Genomic DNA, 18422 nt, shown 5'->3' with positions numbered 1-18422 from the left:
AAGGCCTGCAGCACTACACCAGCTGCAAAAGCATCCCTGTTATCCCAAAGAAAAATCTACTATAACCTTAGAAGAACCACAACATTCCTAGAGACAGTTTTCTGCCAAACTAAAGTGCACTTAATGTTTGCCTAAGATAAAGGAGTGAAATAATAAGCTCGGTCTCTTTGGGGTTTATGCTTCGAAACAGCAGAATAGGATTCCCTGGAAGTGTAAACACGTCAGGATTTCTGGGGCTCTTATGCAAGCTTGCTTTCACCCCTGGTTATACATGACACTGTGGGAAATATCAAATAAAATGAGCTTTCTTGAAAAAAAGAAGAAAAAAGCAAGATAAATAAAGAGCTCTATTATTACTTTGTGGCTAATAGCAGCCACCCCCCTCGACAAAATACGAAGGATAGAGAACATGATGTTCCTTGTCTTCTGTGGCTAAAGGTTTTTATAGTATGCCTCCCAAGGTGCCAGTAGGATGAGACACTGTTTTAGACTTTGCATTGGCAGTGACATTGCATGCTATTTGTTAGGCCAACTAATTTATGAATACACAATATTGTGTAAAGTTGAAAGTTTCCTGCTGCTTTTGACAGGACTGTCAGACAAGTCAGACAAGCCCTTTCAAAGAGGGTGGAAACTCAAGTGGATACTTCTGTTTGGACTCATAACATACAGTAAATGCCTGTAGACGGCTACACTGAGCGAAACCGGTTGATTACACAGTGATAACTGACACATTAAAGAAAAGGCCTATTATGTACAGAATACTTAACTAGACATAAATTTCTAATACAGTCAGAGCTCTCTTATGGGTAATTTCCTTTTAGTTTGCCAAATAAATCTCTGGTATCCCATTACAGGCATAAAGTTCAGCAGTCAAGAGGGTAATCAAAATAATTCAATGTCACGGATAACTATAAGTGCTTTTTATAAAAAACTTCTGACATGCAGTACTGAGGGGAAAAACAAAACACTAATTTCACATGGACTGCTGTAACTGCACGGCCTGTTCAATAGCACCACCAAGAGGATCGCTAGCAGAGTGAAACATCTGTGAAGTCACAATAATATGTAGGTACAGAGCTAGAAGGGTAACTGAGAATCATTAAAACCTTCAGTGTTTGATTGGACTATGTTAATGAGGTGTTATTCTTTTTTTCCCACTTTCCTTTTTATTTTATACGTCAGAAAAAACACATATTAATTGATTGGCATTGATCCTAACAAAAACGGGGATTTATTAATCTCATATCGTTTAGTAGCCTAACCCTGACCCATAATATATCAAGCATGGAATGAATCTACAGATGCTCCGGTTCAGTTAGTTTTTGAGCCAAGACAAAGGCTAAAATGTGGTCTGCAACAGACTTATTAGCCTAGCTCACTTGCGGCCCCTACCGGCCGGTTTAGAGAAGTGCGGAATCAGCAGTCAATGACTATAAAATACGTTTTTCAACAATTGTGAGTCATTGCAACTACGAGATGTCCTAAAGTATACCGTCATAAATGTGTGCAAAAATATTAGTCAGGTCCAGTAGAATGTGAGAATAGCACACACATACACACACCAATTATAATATAAACTTCTCCATGGAGACCATTGTTCAGTTTCTATTTGAACAGATGCCAATAAAGTTGAGATCATTAAAGATGATTGCATTAGATGAAAATAAGTTGTTTTTGGTACTTCTGGTACATAAATATAATATTAACCATGAATTTCAGAGGTCACATGCAATTTATCAATCATCTTTAAGTGTTTCACGATTTGTGTTTTTTTTGGCATAGACTATACAAAACTCATGTGTCAAGTATGGTCATCTACAAATAAGTGAAGATCAAAATCGTGTTCCCAACTATGTTTAATATTTAGCTTAAAACATTTTTATGCATAATATTGAGATGTACCTAATGGGTAATGAGCACCACTGTATGTAGCCTATGGGACATATTTTCACCCATGCAGATATGTATGGACACCATGCTGTTTATTAACCATCTCCTAATTGGGAAAAGAACGTTCAAGAGGGAAACAAATAAATTCAAAAACAAGTGTTAAACCAGCTCTTACCACTTTATTGACACAGAGACACATGATTAATGTGGGTGCGTCACAATTTTGGAGGAATTCTATATGAGCCTATCTTCTGTACGCTGTTCGTACTCCCTTCTAAATGTTACGATAACATTTTAAACATGTGAAACCAGCATATGAAACAAAAATAAGAAAGGCTGATACTATCAAATCATTTTAGTATGTTGGATTATTAAAGAACATCCCCCCTTCATTCTATCACGTATACAGACAGGAACAGATCAATAAACACAAAGGAGATCTGTGGCAATGTTAGAGCACAACACAGGATTAAACAGTCAGTTCATCTTAGTTTTCAAACAACTGTTTAATGGTATTCCCTTTAGACCTTTTACAGCTCTGTGTGCGAGGTCAGTTTACAGCGTAATAGCGGGGTCTGCATGTGCAACGTGCATGTGCATGTTTCGAAATTGAACTGATGAGCTGAGCTGTGTACGAGATGTTGATTGGTGCTAAAGAACAATGCCGACACAGAGAGAAAGAGACAACCTGAATACAATGACGCAAAGATATAAAGAAAGTTAAATACATGTTTAACATAAGTCACTTTACTCTGAATAAGCATCTGTCAACAAATAGTAGATCTAATTCATAATGATCTGCAGTGCAACACTCCCACATATGAAAAGAAATGCAGGTTTTACAATAGGACAAAATTGCATAAATAATATTAAACTAAATAAAACAAATGACTTCACTAAGACAAGACACATAACAGATTACAGATAATGAGGAATGAATGAATGAAAAGTCATTTCTGAGTAGATGTTCCCAATTTAGATGATGTTTCTTAAAATGGTGAGAAGTTTAAAACTATTGGCAGTTTGACAGACGTCAACAACAACAACAAAAAATCTCTATTCAACACCACACTGATTCTCAAGATGAGAATCTGATGTATGACTTTATTAGAAGAGTAGTCGGATCTCATTCTTCAAACCTCCCATCCAGGATGCTTTCGAATGTGAAGGGGAGGAACTTGAAGCCCTGGCCTGAGTAAAACTTATTTTGGAACTCCACCCTGCAGAGAAAACAAAGATGCATTAAAAAAAAAATCAGGAAGCCTCTTTTACAACAACACAGACTGGTGATGACTGTCAGGTTTGGGTAATACTGAGCAGAGCAGTTGTGGCTGGCTCTGTGACCCCTGCTCTCCATTCCTCAGTCTTCCTCTGTAACAGAGCCCACCTGCACCCCCTCATGTCTAGATGCTTGCTCCTGGACCTGGTCCCGAGACCAGACACCGAAGCTTCTTCCCTTCTGGAAAATGATCAGGCTCTATTTTTAAAAAGGCCAATGCTAAGTGACGGCTGGATGACCTTTTAACTGAGGAGCTGCAAATACTCGCCATTCCATAGTCTGTCTGGTGCAGGAAAGCAGACGAGATGATTCTCATTTTTTTTAAATTAGTGGGAGTAACTTTTTCTTACAAAAATGTTCAGACACTTCTCAGTATGTTGGCTGATCAGTGTGACAACAAAACTCAAAATGGATAAGAGGAGTCTCATCTGTACCGATTATGCTAGAATTTCAGAGGGCACATTTGTGTTTAATTTCAGATATATAATTTCATTCTTTTACAAAATACGAATATCTCATGACATTTTTCTGCATATATAGTAAACAGTATATTACTAAGATTAGCAAAGCTGTTATTTGTAATGCAATAATTAGAAATAAAATATTACAATTGCTGTTTTATTATTTGTTTGTCTGTGTTCTAAACTGATTGCACCTCATTGTCCCTGAAGGCCATTTACTGAAAGTTGATCAAGTGTTCCTGTGTAGAGGACAGTCACAGAGAAGAGTGTGTAAATGTGCCAGCGCATAATGAAACCAGGATGACATTTAGCCCGGCCAAACAAAGACATTAATGAGCAGACAACAAAGTCTCGTTGGTACCGTTCCATGGGCTGTTCTGCACACCGCACACGTGGCTAAATGGAAAGCACGATGCTGATGGGAGCCAGACATGTTCCAGGCCACGAGCCAGGAAAGAGCGGGAGATGTGAAGCCACAATCAGATAACTTCTAATTGGGACACACCCCAGCTGACATGCACACCCTTGTACTGAGTGTTACTGGTGTTGAAATCACCCCCACGAGAGGTTAGAGGGGAAACACAAAAATGAAAACTTTTAAACTACTTTTAACATTTTTATTCTGGTCTGTGTGCCTAAAATTTTTTATAAATTTAAAATTTTAATTATAATCATTTGTTGTAAATACTGAACTTTGTATTGATCTGAAGTAAACATGAAGTCCTGATATATGAAACATGAAATATGTATTTTCAGTGTAGTAGGCCTTTTACTAAAAACTGATAATATGATCATTTTTTAAAAAATAGATAAATTCCTCTCCCTGACACTCTTTTTGTGTCCACTTCATTAAAATTTGTGTAATGTCTGCCACACTGGATCTACACCTTCAGTACAAACTATGACACTTAAAATATTAATTTGACCCTTTCAATGCAAAAAATATCCTGCTGTATTAATCACTCACAAACTGTTTCTGTGCAACCTCGAATGGTCCACTGGGTGGGATAAAAGCTCTCGCCTGCAGATGGAGCTATAGAGTTATAGTTTACTGTGCTTGTTGTTATTTGGCATTCATTGAGCACTCTTCTTTTAAAATGGCAAATTTGTTGTATGGAAACTAAGTTAGGATTCATGCTCCTGTTATTATGTCATAGAAGCTCTTTATAATATAATTAAATACCTCTTTTAAATGGATAAATACTGAATATCATAGTGCAAAGTGCATTATTTTGTGCACGTGTTAATTTGGTCCACCCTTTTATATATACTGCACACACAAATATTGACACCAGTGACTGTTGTTGTATCTTGTATGTCTAGTAGCAAAACTACAATGGCCTTCAGACTAGAAATGTTCCTGTACGTGACACTTTTTAGTTAGTGGTTTTGTGCATCTACCTGCAGGTGCGCGTGTCTAACAGGTACTATGTGAAAGTGTGGTCAATGTTGAGGTGACAAAGAAAGGAAGCAACAGATACTAAGACAAACAACTTACCAGTGCAGTCGCAGTGCATGCAGGAAGGCTGACAGACCTTCCATAATGAGAAGAATTGCAACTGTGAGAACAGCAAAGAAGAAAAAGACTATGGTAAGAAGGAAAAATCCTCCAATGCTGCTTGTGGAAAGGCCGATGCGCATCACCATAGACCACAGCACCTCTGACAACTCTGCATAGAAAAAAAAAAGGGAAGTTGTTCAATCCTCCATATTTATACTTTAATTTAAAAGGTCAAACCTTGGAGATAAAGGAAGGAAAAATGTATAATGTAACTTACGTGCATGCGCCAGACTAAGGGCCCAAAGCCTCAGATAGGAAGCAGTGTTGGAGATACAACCCAGGCAGTACTCTATAGTGTGGATGGCCTGGTGCACGGCCACGTCTGAAAAGTTAAACTGTGGGACAGAGACATTGAAATGTAACTGCATGTCAGTATGGACATCTAGAAAACTACAGCTCTACGACAGGTCCTTAGGTCCACATAGGAGGAGCCTGCTTCATTGTGTGTGCATGATTATTCAGGTAATTAAAAAGGAAAGCCATTTGTAGATCAGCACACCCAAGATTAGAAGAGGCATTGTTGTCTTAGGAGCCTGTGAACCCATAAAATCAGCTGCGCTGCTGATACTTCATGCACAGCACTGGAACTGTAAGGAAGCGCTGGCCAACAAGATGCTTTGCCCACTGCTTGAGGAATCCCTGCAGCCAATGTTACAAAAAGAAGACTCCTGAAACACGCCGACCACACATCGACTAACATAAACATACATTCGCACACACACACACACAGACACAGCTAAGAGCAGCAAGAATAGGTTGACAGCATCCACAGTCAAAGCCGAGGGGCAGAAAGACACAGGGTTGCTAAGACATGCACAGCAGGGGACAGGTTGCAGGGTGGAGGTGTAGTATGAGCTCCTGTCCTACCTCTTCCTCCTCCCGGGCCTTGAAAGCAGGTGACAAAAGGCAACGCTTGGTTATTGACAACACACGCACACAGATGGACAGACAGACAGAAATCGGTAAATGGGAAAGGTAACGAAAGAGACCAGTTACTCGCTTAATAAGGGAAGAAGATGAACATTAGATGATGGCAACATTATGCTCAGAAGTACAGTCAAGACATTTCAGAATTCAGTCGGGGGATGTAGGATGTACTAAAAAAAACACAAGTAATTTCAAAGTAAACAAAGTTAATGTCATTCCTTTAGTTAATCTCTTAATAGCATTTATAATGCTACCCCAACCGGTCGAGGCAGATGGCTACCCACTCTGAGTCTGGTTCTGCCTGAGGTTTCTTCATGTTAAAAGGGAGTTTTTTCTTGCCACTGTTGCTCATGTGGGAATGTTGGGTCTCTTTAAAGTTAAAACCTGAAGAGTTCGGTTTAGAACCTGCTCTATGTGTAAAGTGCCTTGAGATAACTCTGTCGTGATTTGGCGCTATACAAATAAAGATTGATTGATTGATTGATTTAATAATCTAAGAATGGAATAATAATTTAGAAATGTGAGACACTGGAGCTTAACCTTTTGTAATGAACTGGACCTTCATACATAATTGATGTTTGTGGGTGGTACAAGAGGAGTGGAAACATACAGGTCTGTCTTTACAACTGTGTCTGAGCGACTGAATTATTAAAAGATGCGAGTAGATCCTATAACCCATTTTCCTTCCTCCTCTCCCACCAAACTGCTGGTCTGCTGTTACTTTAGCTTCGTAAGCAATGGGAAGAAAATGCAGTCAGGCAGCATGCCTCTTTTTACCTCAGGCTCCTCCTCAGAGTGCTGTGAGAGCTGGTCATGCTGGATGATTTCCGCCTCATCCTCAGTGGGACCGTTGCCCACCCTAATCCCTCCAAAGTTTTCTGTGCCCTGTCAAAGTAAAATAACAAAATATGGGGAGTTAATAATCACTTATTGTGTTTAGTAAAATTGTCTTGAATACAATTATTGATAATGCTAACAGGTCTGTTTTATCTTACCAAGTTTTTCCGCCACAAATACTGTCTCCGCAGAACCAGAGTTTTCACTATTAACATACAAGGAACACATGACATGGCGATGACCACCAAGAGTGATTGTAAGACCATCTACACATTAGGGGAGAAAATCAAGACAAGACAGAAAACAGAGAAAGACAATTAGTTCATAGTGTTTCATGTCAGGACAAAGAGATAATGTGTAAAATCCAAAATGTGTATCTAACCTGTCCTCTGTACAGAGGTTTGATAGTTTTGTCAGTGTAGCTAAACAGGAACATGTTGATGAAGGCGATGAGGAGACTAGGCGCATCTTTAGAGGTTCTTGCATCGTATGACAACCATTTATAGAAGATTAGAAGGGCGAGGTAGCCAAACAGACTGGCCATGAAGATAATCTCTGGGATAAATCCCAAGTAGATATTCAGTGGCTTCTTGAAATACCTGACGAGAAACACAAACAGCCAATTTGTCACGGTCATATACAAATTCAAAGAGAAGGAAATACAACAAGAAGTGCAAACTTAAATAGAGATTTTTTTTTTAAATCTCACAGGTGGTTGAAGAGACTGAGAGACACTCCAAACAGCATGTGGATGACTCCCAGGATAACAGACATCTTCATTTTGAAGGAGTTTAGGAATGTCAGCTTGTTGGTGGCAATGTTCCATATCTAAGAAACAATATGGTCAAAAACTGTTGCAAAAATAAAATATTTTTAACATTAAACTTTGCTGAAGTGCAAGTTTACGTGACTACTTCTACTATCCATTGATAGGTTTTTAGCAATGAGTCATTATTGATTATTTATTTTGAACATATGCATAATAACTTGCCAAGATGTGGCTTGAAAGAATATAATCAGTAACCACTCAGCAAAATTTTACTTGTCAGAACTATGAGAGCACAGATTTCAAAAAGGTAATCACCGGATCAATGCCGATAGGGTACGCCCCTGTGAAAACTCCATCTATTGCTGGGTCCAACTGCAAAACCTTGTTTGTCTCGAGTGTTTGATCCCTGAACAGGAACAGGGTGAGAAAAACGGATCAGTTTTCAGACTTGAGTTACGGCACATCTAAAGCAGTCACTGGATTAAAGCTCCAGTCAGTCATTGTTTACCAGTGACACTTACGTCCAGTTGCCCCCCACTCGAGAATCAAACATAGGCCTGACGCTCCAGCCCGAGCCAAACAGATTGAGGGACTTAGAGAAACAGTCGTTGTAAATGATGCCCGTGTAAACTGAGAAGATTCCCATAAGCAGGATGATGTAGCGCCCTGCAAACACCATGCTGAACATCTGCGGTACAACATTAGAAATTACATTTAAATATCAGGAGAAAAAATGTAGAACCAGACAGATGAGAGACAAATTAAAATTAATTTTTTTAAAGCATGAAACGCTGCATTTCTGTAAATATCAACTTAAACCCCATAGCAGCGAGTCATGTACAGTTCAGGGGCTGGTGTGTGTCACATATAAGGAATGTGTAGGGCTGGTGAGATGGCCATGATGGGATCCATACCTCATTATCGTTCTTCTGGGCCATCAGCCTGCTCTCTCTTAGCACGAGGTATAGAGCAGCACAGGTCATGAGTGTCCCGTGGCCCAGGTCACCAAACATAACCGCAAATAGGAAGGGGAAGGTGATGATGGTGTATGGAGCTAGAGACAAGGAGGCAGGCAACATATGGGGGGGGGGGGGGATGACACATGAATGAAACATGTCGTGATATAACAAAGTGATAATGGAGGATGATGAAAGATGCTGCAGCTGAAGCAAAAAACTCCAGCTGGTTTTAAGATAAAAGTTCAACTGGTTTTAAGATAAAAAGGTCAAAACTGACAGACAGAGGTTTAAAAAAAAAAAAAAGGTGTGGCACATGCATACCTGGATTAATCTCACGGTAGCTGCCGATTCCATAAGCATCCACAATGTTTTGAAAGCCTGAGGTGAACTTGTTTGTCTTGTTATAGGTGGGTGGGGTCTGCTTTGTCTGCATCCTGTTGAGGATGGAAGGCACAGTGGAGCCGCTCTTCTCCTGCAGTGCAGAATGAATCATTATGCAACACAAGATTATGCACAATACAGACATGAGAGGTATTTACAGCTTTCTTAGTCTATCTGATACCTACTTCTGCTCTGAACTGTGCATGAAGAGTGTGCACCTGGCTAGCTTCACTTGTAAATGGTGTCATACAGCCTTAACTACTCAACTTACTACACCCATTACAGTTTGTAACTGGTCTTCATGGAAATGTGTTGCAGCCAGCATTTTTTAAACATATATTTGTACAATTTTAGGATAAATTCTTTAGTTCTTGTCTGAGTTAATTTGCAGGTCATGTCTGCACCCACCATAACTTGTAAGCTCCTCCAACTTGTGTGGACACAAATAAAAAATAAGCCTATATTTGAGTACAAACAAAAGTCTGAATATCCTGCTGGCTGAATTCTTTCTGCACTGAGACAGTTGGTTTCAAACTGGTTCTGCTACATTCAATATAAAACAGGGTTAACTTGAACCAAAGTCAACGTTCAAAAAAAAAAAAAAAAAAAGTGAGGCAGAGTGTGTCTGTGTCTTTAAGATGTGAAGTAAACCCACTAAATGTTGGATAGCTCCCATGAAACACACAGCGCTTGGTGTTCAGTTACTCACCGTCCCCCTGCGCAGGGCAAACTGGATGGAGTCCAAGTCAGAGACAGGACACCACACCTCGGCGATCAGACACTTCTGGGTCACATCAATGTTGCAGAGGTTCAGGGTGTGGTAGATGGCCTTCATCTTCCTCACCTTGATGAACCACACTCTGACTGTCTTGGCTGCAGCCTGCAAGACCCTCTGTCTGTGATCCTCTGTCTGGTTCAGCACCTTTAGGGGTAGAAAAGAATAGAAGTGTTCAAATCCCAGCATAGTAAACTGTGGGTTATGTAATGTAATTGTTACAGTAACAGTCCCGAAGCAAAAATGCCTCTTGTTACAGTCTATTTCTGTCATTTTGGTTCACCCTATGCTTTCCCAGAGCTACAAGTGATGAAATGCAGTTCCATAAAATAAAAAAAAGAGGAAATAAACTTCTTGCTACAACCTTTAGTGTCTGGTAATTATTTTCATTAGGGTATGAAAGAAACCTGCATGTTCAAGTTATATTTATCATAAATCATACCTAAAGTTAGGTAGGATGCATGCTCAGTCAGCATTTAAGTCATATATGGAAGGGTTATCTAATCCATTTGGTTTTCCGATAAGAGATATAGGGTATAGGATAGTCCAAAGTATGCTGCTGTGTGACTGCCATTTAAAGCAAACCTTCATGATCAGCAAATAGCTGGATAATATAAGCTCTATGCTGTCTGCTTATAGGCACAGTCTAGCCTGCTGTTGAGAGGCTTAATGTCCCACACACGCAACTGATTTCTACCCAAATGACTCAACATTCTTCCTCATCTATGCCATTCAGCTCTCAGCTCCCACATAGAAACAAGTGTAATATCCACATTCCCAAGCTGTGAGAGGAAATCAATCGAATTGTTGTATGGGATGTATGCCAAGTATTAAGTATCTGTCTTGAGCTCTAACTGTCAATGATCCTCCAACATTTGAATTAATCTCTCTTTAACAAAATTGAAGTAGTATGTAAGAGAAAGATGAGCTCTCTGATAAGCAAGTCTGAGTGACGTTTGCAATTTCTCATTTGGAAAGAAAAACATAGGAAAGAATGATTACCCGGGGACCTCTCTGCCTTCTACTAGATAACAAGTCACTGGGGAGTAATTCAACACTGCAGACAAAATAAAAACAATGTAGCTTCTGTGGAAAGATTCGCTAAATTGGAAGACATTAATTTGTGCAAAAATCCAAAAGCTTTTAAACTAAACTCCTCATCCTTCACGTGTTACTTACATCTTTTAAGTAACATTTCCTATAGAGCTGAAAGGAGCTTACATCACTACTGCTTACACAATATCAGTGTTACTGTCTGACTACATGACTTATGAAAATTCCTTTACCAACACTTTCCAATGAAGAGAAATTTGCTGACCACACAGAAACATAAAAAAAAGGGGAACTATCTGGTTTAAGTGTATTTTTTGTGTAAGCGAGTGTTAATGAGTCAACTGAGCGTGGATGCTTTTTCTGTTAGTGCATGTACCATTTGCAGGTCTTCAATGCGGGCGTTCACTCCTGCTAGCATCTCTTTCCTCTCCTGAGGTGTTTCTGGACACGGGTACAACGTTGCTCTGAACCTGATGGCAGATGAAGAAGCACACATAAGCATCTGTTGGCAAAAACACACCAAATATTATACAAATATTTCTCAGTCTCTTACCCCTCACAGATCTTCTTCACTCTATTCTTCAGCTGGTCTCCCTGGAAGAAAATGATGAAGACGGACTTGTGGACCTGGTCCCCCTGTGAAAACATTATACAGTCAAGACTTTGGTCAGTACAGTTCTGTAATCCACTCCCAGTGTTAAGCAATTAGTTTGCAAGTTATTTAGAGACCATTAATTGTAAGTTGTGTTTAACAGTACTGACCGTAGCGGGGTCCTCCAGAGGATCTTCAATGTCTGCCTGCCTCAGGAACACATTTCCTCTGCAAACTCTCCACAACATCCTCTCAAATGTGGGAATACGTTCCCTTCCGATAACTCCAGCCACAAATCTATAACATATAGACAAATTCTGTAATTGTTGTTACTGGTTACCTGAGTTAGTATATATATAAAACATATAGCTTCAACAACATGGCAAGTATTATATAAAGCCATTTCTTCCTGCCTGAACAGCTGGGATGATCTTTATGTCAATATTATGCAACTTCAATCTTTGCTTAATAAAATATCAAATGAAAGGCAAAATGTATGTTTCACAATGTTTAACATGACAACTTAGACTATCTCTATGTAATTAAACAGACTCTGACAGTACAGCACAGGTTCACCGTATAGTGATTAACATTATTCTTTGGTTTTCTCTGAAAGAAGAGCTGATCAGACCAATGAAATCAGTTGAAATGTATACACTAGTAGGAATTACACTTGTGAATGTGAATTCTGAAAGGATTTCCGTGTTAGGTAACCTCTGTCGCCTGACTAAGCTGGGCAGCCTGAGCTGGTGTGTGGGAGGTGATTGGCTAGTTGTAACACTGCGATTTCAGACACAGATGGCTCAAGTGCACAGACTGGACATCTATGAAGAAAAGGCTTAATCCTTTTAAATGAGAGACAACCACAAAAACAGACTCACCCCAGTCTGAGAGGAGCCCCTCGATTAATCTCATTGGGGTCCAGAAGGGTGGATGACTCCTCCAATAAACTGGGGTCCTCCATCTGCATGAGAGTCCAATAACAAAATCATCATATACAATGGCAGCAGAGTAATTTATTGTCACTACATTACCAGACAAATATACTTGTAAACATTGCTGTTATTTACTTGAACGTTATGACAATTGGACAGGAGAAAGAAAGAGCCAAGTGTAGTTTCCAGAATAGACAGTGACTTTCTCTAGTTAAAGGATTACCTGCTACATGTTTGGCTAAATGATTCATCTCAATCAAAACTCATAACAACTTGTAAATGATGACTAAACATCACAGGTAAATCCAGTTTGCTTGTGAAGGCAGTGAAGTGGAACTGATGATGAGCAAAGGTCAGCAGGCAATGCTTTGCTCTGGCAGAAGAAGAGTGTATGCACAGCTCACTCTGTGCAAAGTATTATACAGCAGTAACATCACAGCATATTGACTAATGTGAATAGCCGGTGTAAATGGGCCAAGGCCATGTGAGCAACTATAAAAGATCACGAGTGGACACACCTTTTGCCAAATCAAGCTGCAATAAGTACTCCTTTGTGTTTGTGAGTGTGTGTGTGTGTTTGTTTGTGTGTGTGTGTGTGTGTATAATTCACACAGAAAGCTTTTCAGCAGAGTCTGTATAACCACTACACTGAGTCTAGACTGAAACATTTTTCTTGCCCATGCCACATTAATATAAATGAATTAATTAGTCTATCAATAAATATTAGTATTTTATTGGTAAATGTCAATTTGCTTCTCAGGCTGGATTTAGTAGTTTCAAATGTTACAACTAAAGACAATTGTACACCCATTTCTCTTTAAGGTCCCTGCAACACTAGATAAATGAAAGACGCAAGCACATTGTTTTGCAAGGCCTGCGTGCACAGTCAAGCTGACCTCATCAAAAAACTGCTGTGTGCGGCGCAGAATGTGCTTGAGCTCAGTCAGTTCCAGGAAGTTCTTCTTTAGGGCTTCTTGGTTGGTGTTTATTTCCTTCAGCTCATTCTCAAGCTTCTCAAAGGTGGCCTGCAGGGAAAAAACAGTGCGGTCAGCTCAGGGTTGCAGTAAAACATAGAACTCACTTATAATCTTTAAGAGAGAGCAGTCACCTCCAAGTCGATCATGTCCCTCGGGAAAGGGACTTCAGGGTTCTCTCCTGTGTCAACTATCGGGATGTTCGCCTTCTTAATCTCTTTCTCCACAAACCCTGTGAGAGAGAAGGAATAGTTTTATTTTCAGGAAAATGATTAACAAGAACTTTCAGTCCTGTTAAGAAATATCAAGGCTCACTTACTCAGTTTGCGATCCATCTCTTCACATCGTCGTACTTCATTGACAAACTTTCGTTGGAACACATTCACGTCAGGATTTAACTGTGAGAAACAAGAAATGTGAGTTACACAACAGAACATAGACTCACGTTTGTAAAGACGTTACATGAAAAATTGTGCGTACCAACCCAAGTTAGGTGCATTAGATCAGCAAAGTAAGATTCTATGATATCAATAATCTAATGAGCTCAAATTCTACATTCAGAGTCAATGAATAAACAGTTTGGAGAAAATATAAATAAAAGCTCTTTTCTATGTCATCATTTCTAATTTTTCTTTTTTTTTTTTTATTGATAAAGGATGCCACTGTATAACGTGATCACATGAATAAGATACCACTGTTGAAGAAAAACACTTCTCTGTGAAAGCCCCTCCTGTTGTTCTAGCAGAAAGCTTCCCTCTGGGTTTTTGTCAGGAATGGGCTTTCTCATGCGTGGAATGAGGGGTCAGCTGTGAGCACATGATTAACATGATGCAGAAGGCATGCACTTTCTCAACAGAAAACGACCTACAGGTAGCAGCTTTGGAAAGCGAGCCTCCGATGGTAGAAAATGGTAGACCTAGAGAGGTCTGTATCTGTAAATAATGCAAGCAATCAAAGACTTACATCACGGAACTGCACCATCCCGATCTCTCCAAGCTCACTGACGCAGCAGTAGGCAGCTTCTGACTGGAGGAAGAGCTGAGCCAGCGTCATCTCTTCGCTCCGGAAGAGTTCCCCCATGTTGTTGAAGGATGTGAGTGCTCAGCACCCGTAACTCAACTAAAACCTTTAGAAATAAAACATAGATATTGTCTGTTAATAACACAAAACCTTGATTATCACTTTTAATGAAGACACACTACATCCTGTAAGTCGGGGTATGTTTTAATGACACATGACAAAATCTGCAAAGTTCGACATTCAACACACTTTTCTCTCCATGGGTCACTAATGAAGGAGGCCTTTCTCAGTTGTGTGCTAGTTTCACACATACATGGAGAAGCTGGCATGTGACAAAAGGAGAAAAGAAAAAAATATATATCAGGTTGCCCCCATGCTGATCCCATGATCGGTACAGGAATGTTATTACACAGACAAGAGAGTTTGCAATGTAACTGCAATATAACTAAAATTACGTTTAAATGGACTGCATATCTATTATAGATTTAAAGGAAAGGTTAACAGCCAATGTATGTAAAAAGCACCTTCTGTAATGGATATAATTTAAAACAGACAACAAAAAAAGGTGTAGATTTTCTCAGGATAGTTCAAAGCTGAGCAGCATAACCTCCCACTGTAAAACGACTACATAGGGCTTATCTGTGGATTATGAAGTAAGCATGTGACCAGTAGCTCTAGTAAGCCTCAATACTCTCACTTCCATCAATGCAAGAGAGTGCACATTTAATGATGTAACACAACAAAAATGGGTCTCTTTGGCAAAACTAAGCAGTGTGATCAATTCGTACATACCCAATCGGATTAGATAGATAGTCAAATTGTTGATATGGTGACTAAATTAGTTAGCTTAGCGACATTTTTTCTGACAGCTCTAGCTTCACCTGTCAAAACCGGAGATGTCAGAAAAGCTACGATTAATGGATCCAGTGTTACAGCTATTTGGCCATCTTTCAAACAAATCTAATGCTTAATGCAATAACGTAGACATACTCTTGACTTATTAAGCTTATGTTATTTTTAAGTTAGCACAACAGTATTGCTAACTAGTCAAAATGAGCAAGCGTTGAAGTTTAACATTACCAGCAACATATACAACAGGTTAGTAGCTGCAGTGAGGTTAATATTACGTTTTTCTGACATGGAGTAGTTGGTTATTTGACTTAGATATTAGTTAATTTAGCGTTAAAGTGTTGCTAACAGCAGAGCTAACATAATTTAGCGCACCTGTTGTTCAAACATAGAACTGACGCCCCAATAATAATAATAACAACAATAATATAACACACACCAGAGTCGTTTGAACCGCTATCATGTCAACTTATCTCATAATTTTCACTTACTATTAAGATGGAGAATGCCTGCTCTCTCTCTTCTTTCCTTTCCTCCGTGGTTTCCTCTACGCTGTTTGTTGCGGACTCGGTGGTTTAAAGCAGTCTACTCGACCTTTCAAAGCGGAAGTATCGCGGCAAACTGTGAGATTCAGCCATCGGGGTTAGAGCGACCCCTGCTGGTGAAAAAATGCATTACTACAACCATCTCTTTTTGCAGTTTGTTTTATTTATTCTATTTAGCCTCCTGCGCCCGAGCTTTTGTTTGGTAAGCATTTTTTAAATTTCTCCTAGATATTTGGGATTAGTAAGGTAAGGTAAGGTAAGGTAAGGTAAGGTAAGGTAAACTCGTTATTGTCCCGTAGGGCAATTTGGTTTACAGCCAGTGGTAAATGACTACACAAACAATGACAACACTAAAACATACATGTACAGCATACATCCCACATTACACCCAACAACATTCGAGACAGAGCAACTTGACCTGGCAATCAGTGCCCATTAAGAGCAGCTATAGCAGATGGAAGAAAGGAATACCTGTTGGTGCAGCATGGGAAGGCTAAACCTTCGTCTGAGGGAATCAGCTTAAACTCAGCAAGTAAAGGGTGCAGAGGGTCACCCTTTACATTGTAGACCTGATAATAACAAAAATTAACATTGTCTTTGAACAGTTGTCCTCATATGGGAACAATTGATTTATTTTATTGTATAATACAATTAATTCACCTGTGTATGAAACAATTTCCTTACATTTACATCTTCCCTTTGTATACATAATAATAAATAATTGTGCCTGGTCCACCTTTGTCAGGGATCGGCTGTTGATTGACTTCGCCAAGATGTCATCTGGTTTTTACACTGATTAATGTATTGTGCTTATGCTACCACTAGGTGGCACAAAAAAGCATGCACGAACGAGGACAACAGGTCAAAGTTGAGCACAATGCAATATAAGGTCCAGCAAAGTCGAAATGTAATGTCCCCATATTAGGACTCAGGGCCGCAGGAGGTTAAGTATTGGCCAGAAAATTGAGTTTCATGTCCTCAAAAGTCTTGTTTTGTCCCAACCAACAATCCACAACCTAAAGATATTCAATTTACTGTCATAAAGGTCTAAAGAAACTTATGAACAGTCGCATTTGAGAATCTGGAATCTGAAAGAAGCTGGAGATTTTTGACTATGTTTTTCTTTATTAAACAATGACAGCTCTATTTATATTCACATTGAAATACACGTAAACTTATTGTACTTTAACATACACACCATGCATAGGTTACAGGACCATGTAATGGTAAGGTAATAGATAAAAGGTGCAGTGTATAGAACTTAGTGGCATTGTACCTGGCAGATATAGAATATAATATGTTGTTTTAATTACAGTATAATGACTTGAAAATAAGACTAATTTTGTTTTTGTAAGACCTTTATATCTACATAGGGAGTAGATCCTCTGGCACAGAGCCCACCATGTTGCGCCACCATATTTCTCCAGTAGCCCAGAATGGACAAACCAAACACTTGCCCTTAAGAGAGCCTTTACATGTTTTTGAGGGGTATTCAGTTTTCTGCAATCTGCAACCAAACTGCTAAAGGCAACTAAATTCTACACATTGGTCATTTAAATGCAAGAAAAAACATCACAGGCTGCAATTACAGTGTTTTATCATCATTTATTAACATCTTACAGTCACCACATGTAACGTATCTGTTTTTAATTATAGGTTTATTTTCAGTGTTTTAACTGGAAGTAATCCTATGTTCATGTTTCTTGTCGACCTTTAAAGGCAGTTGTAGTTACTCACTGTGACCAATAGAGGATTTAAAAAACGCTCTGAGGTTGACAGTTCTGTGTAAAATGTAGCAGGCAAGTTATTACCTGTTTTTGACCGTATTTGTTAATAATAATAATAATAATAGTCATAATAATTAACTTAATAACAATATACTATAATATTTAAAGGGATCTATGAGTGCCAGAGGAGAAGCTAACATGCAGAGAAGTTCAGTGATATAATCTTACATTAGTTCTCTCATTACTTCAATTGGGTTACTGTATTTGGAAAGTGTTGTATGCTTGAGTTGTTTTAACAACAACAACAGCATCAAGGCAAAGGCCAACATGATAGCATACTTATACCACTGATGAATATTTGAGGCAAATAGAAATTAATTGTTGATCGTTCAATAGTTGTCACAAATACAATTCAGTTTTGTTCTGTCTTAATAATAAAAAATATTATGTATGATCTTTATATGGTGACCAGATGACCCCCCCCCCCCCCCCATCACCTCCTTAAATGTGTTTTAATGAAGAATTACCATATAAAAATAAGACAATGTTCAAAGATTGGCATGACAAATTATCATCCTGATAGTCAACATTGCAGAACTGTTCATGCAGTACAATGACCACAGCAGTTAAACACAAATATTTATTTATAGAATCTACATGCAGAAAGCACAAAACACAATTTCAGAGACTATGAAGTACAATAATCACATTTTGCTAGTGTGAACTGATTTTATGGTACTTGGATGTGGATCTCACCACCAGTGCCCTCATCGGAGTGGAGTATGTCACTGCTGGAGGTGGAGAGTTTGGGACTTGGAGACACCCCTCCCTGTGCTTGGGGACAGAATGGGGTGGAGCCCCAGTAGCAAGGGGGAGCCAGGGGCA

At 39.1% G+C, this 18422-nt stretch overlaps 1 protein-coding gene across 3 annotated transcripts; it reads right to left on the bottom strand.

Moving 5' to 3' along the window:
* Nucleotides 1-2866: 2866 nt before the first annotated feature.
* Nucleotides 2867-15846, bottom strand: atp6v0a1a (ATPase H+ transporting V0 subunit a1a). Of its 3 annotated transcripts, none has more exons than XM_053337869.1 (22): nt 15757-15846; nt 14360-14522; nt 13716-13794; nt 13531-13628; nt 13319-13447; nt 12369-12451; nt 11658-11784; nt 11449-11531; nt 11272-11365; nt 9777-9989; nt 9008-9158; nt 8642-8781; nt 8249-8415; nt 8043-8133; nt 7668-7786; nt 7341-7557; nt 7117-7224; nt 6899-7006; nt 6062-6106; nt 5412-5529; nt 5132-5303; nt 2867-3113 (listed from the first exon to the last, which is right to left on the bottom strand). In XM_053337869.1, the coding sequence occupies exons 2-22, from the start codon at nt 14474-14476 to the stop codon at nt 3020-3022; spliced, it is 2553 nt and encodes an 850-aa protein (XP_053193844.1). In that variant the 5' UTR covers nt 14477-14522; nt 15757-15846; the 3' UTR covers nt 2867-3019. The 3 variants fall into 3 exon arrangements, with proteins under 3 accessions (XP_053193844.1, XP_053193845.1, XP_053193846.1); XM_053337870.1 differs by having other exon boundaries at nt 6062-6079; XM_053337871.1 differs by lacking the exon at nt 6062-6106.
* Between the last annotated feature and the right edge of the window lie 2576 nt (nt 15847-18422).

This window comes from Scomber japonicus, chromosome 18 (genome assembly GCF_027409825.1).
Source record: "Scomber japonicus isolate fScoJap1 chromosome 18, fScoJap1.pri, whole genome shotgun sequence".
Taxonomy (NCBI): Eukaryota; Metazoa; Chordata; class Actinopteri; order Scombriformes; family Scombridae; genus Scomber; species Scomber japonicus.
This window is presented reverse-complemented; position numbering and strand designations above follow the sequence as displayed.

Coding starts and splice junctions, on each gene's coding strand:
- atp6v0a1a (XM_053337869.1), bottom strand. CDS start 14,476: ATGGGGGAACTCTTCCGGAGCGAAGAGATGACGCTGGCTCAGCTCTTC. Junction 9,990..11,271: donor GCATTGAAGACCTGCAAATG/GTACATGCACTA, acceptor CTACCCCTAAAG/GTGCTGAACCAGACAGAGGA. Junction 7,787..8,042: donor ACCCTATCGGCATTGATCCG/GTGATTACCTTT, acceptor ATTGTTTCTTAG/ATATGGAACATTGCCACCAA.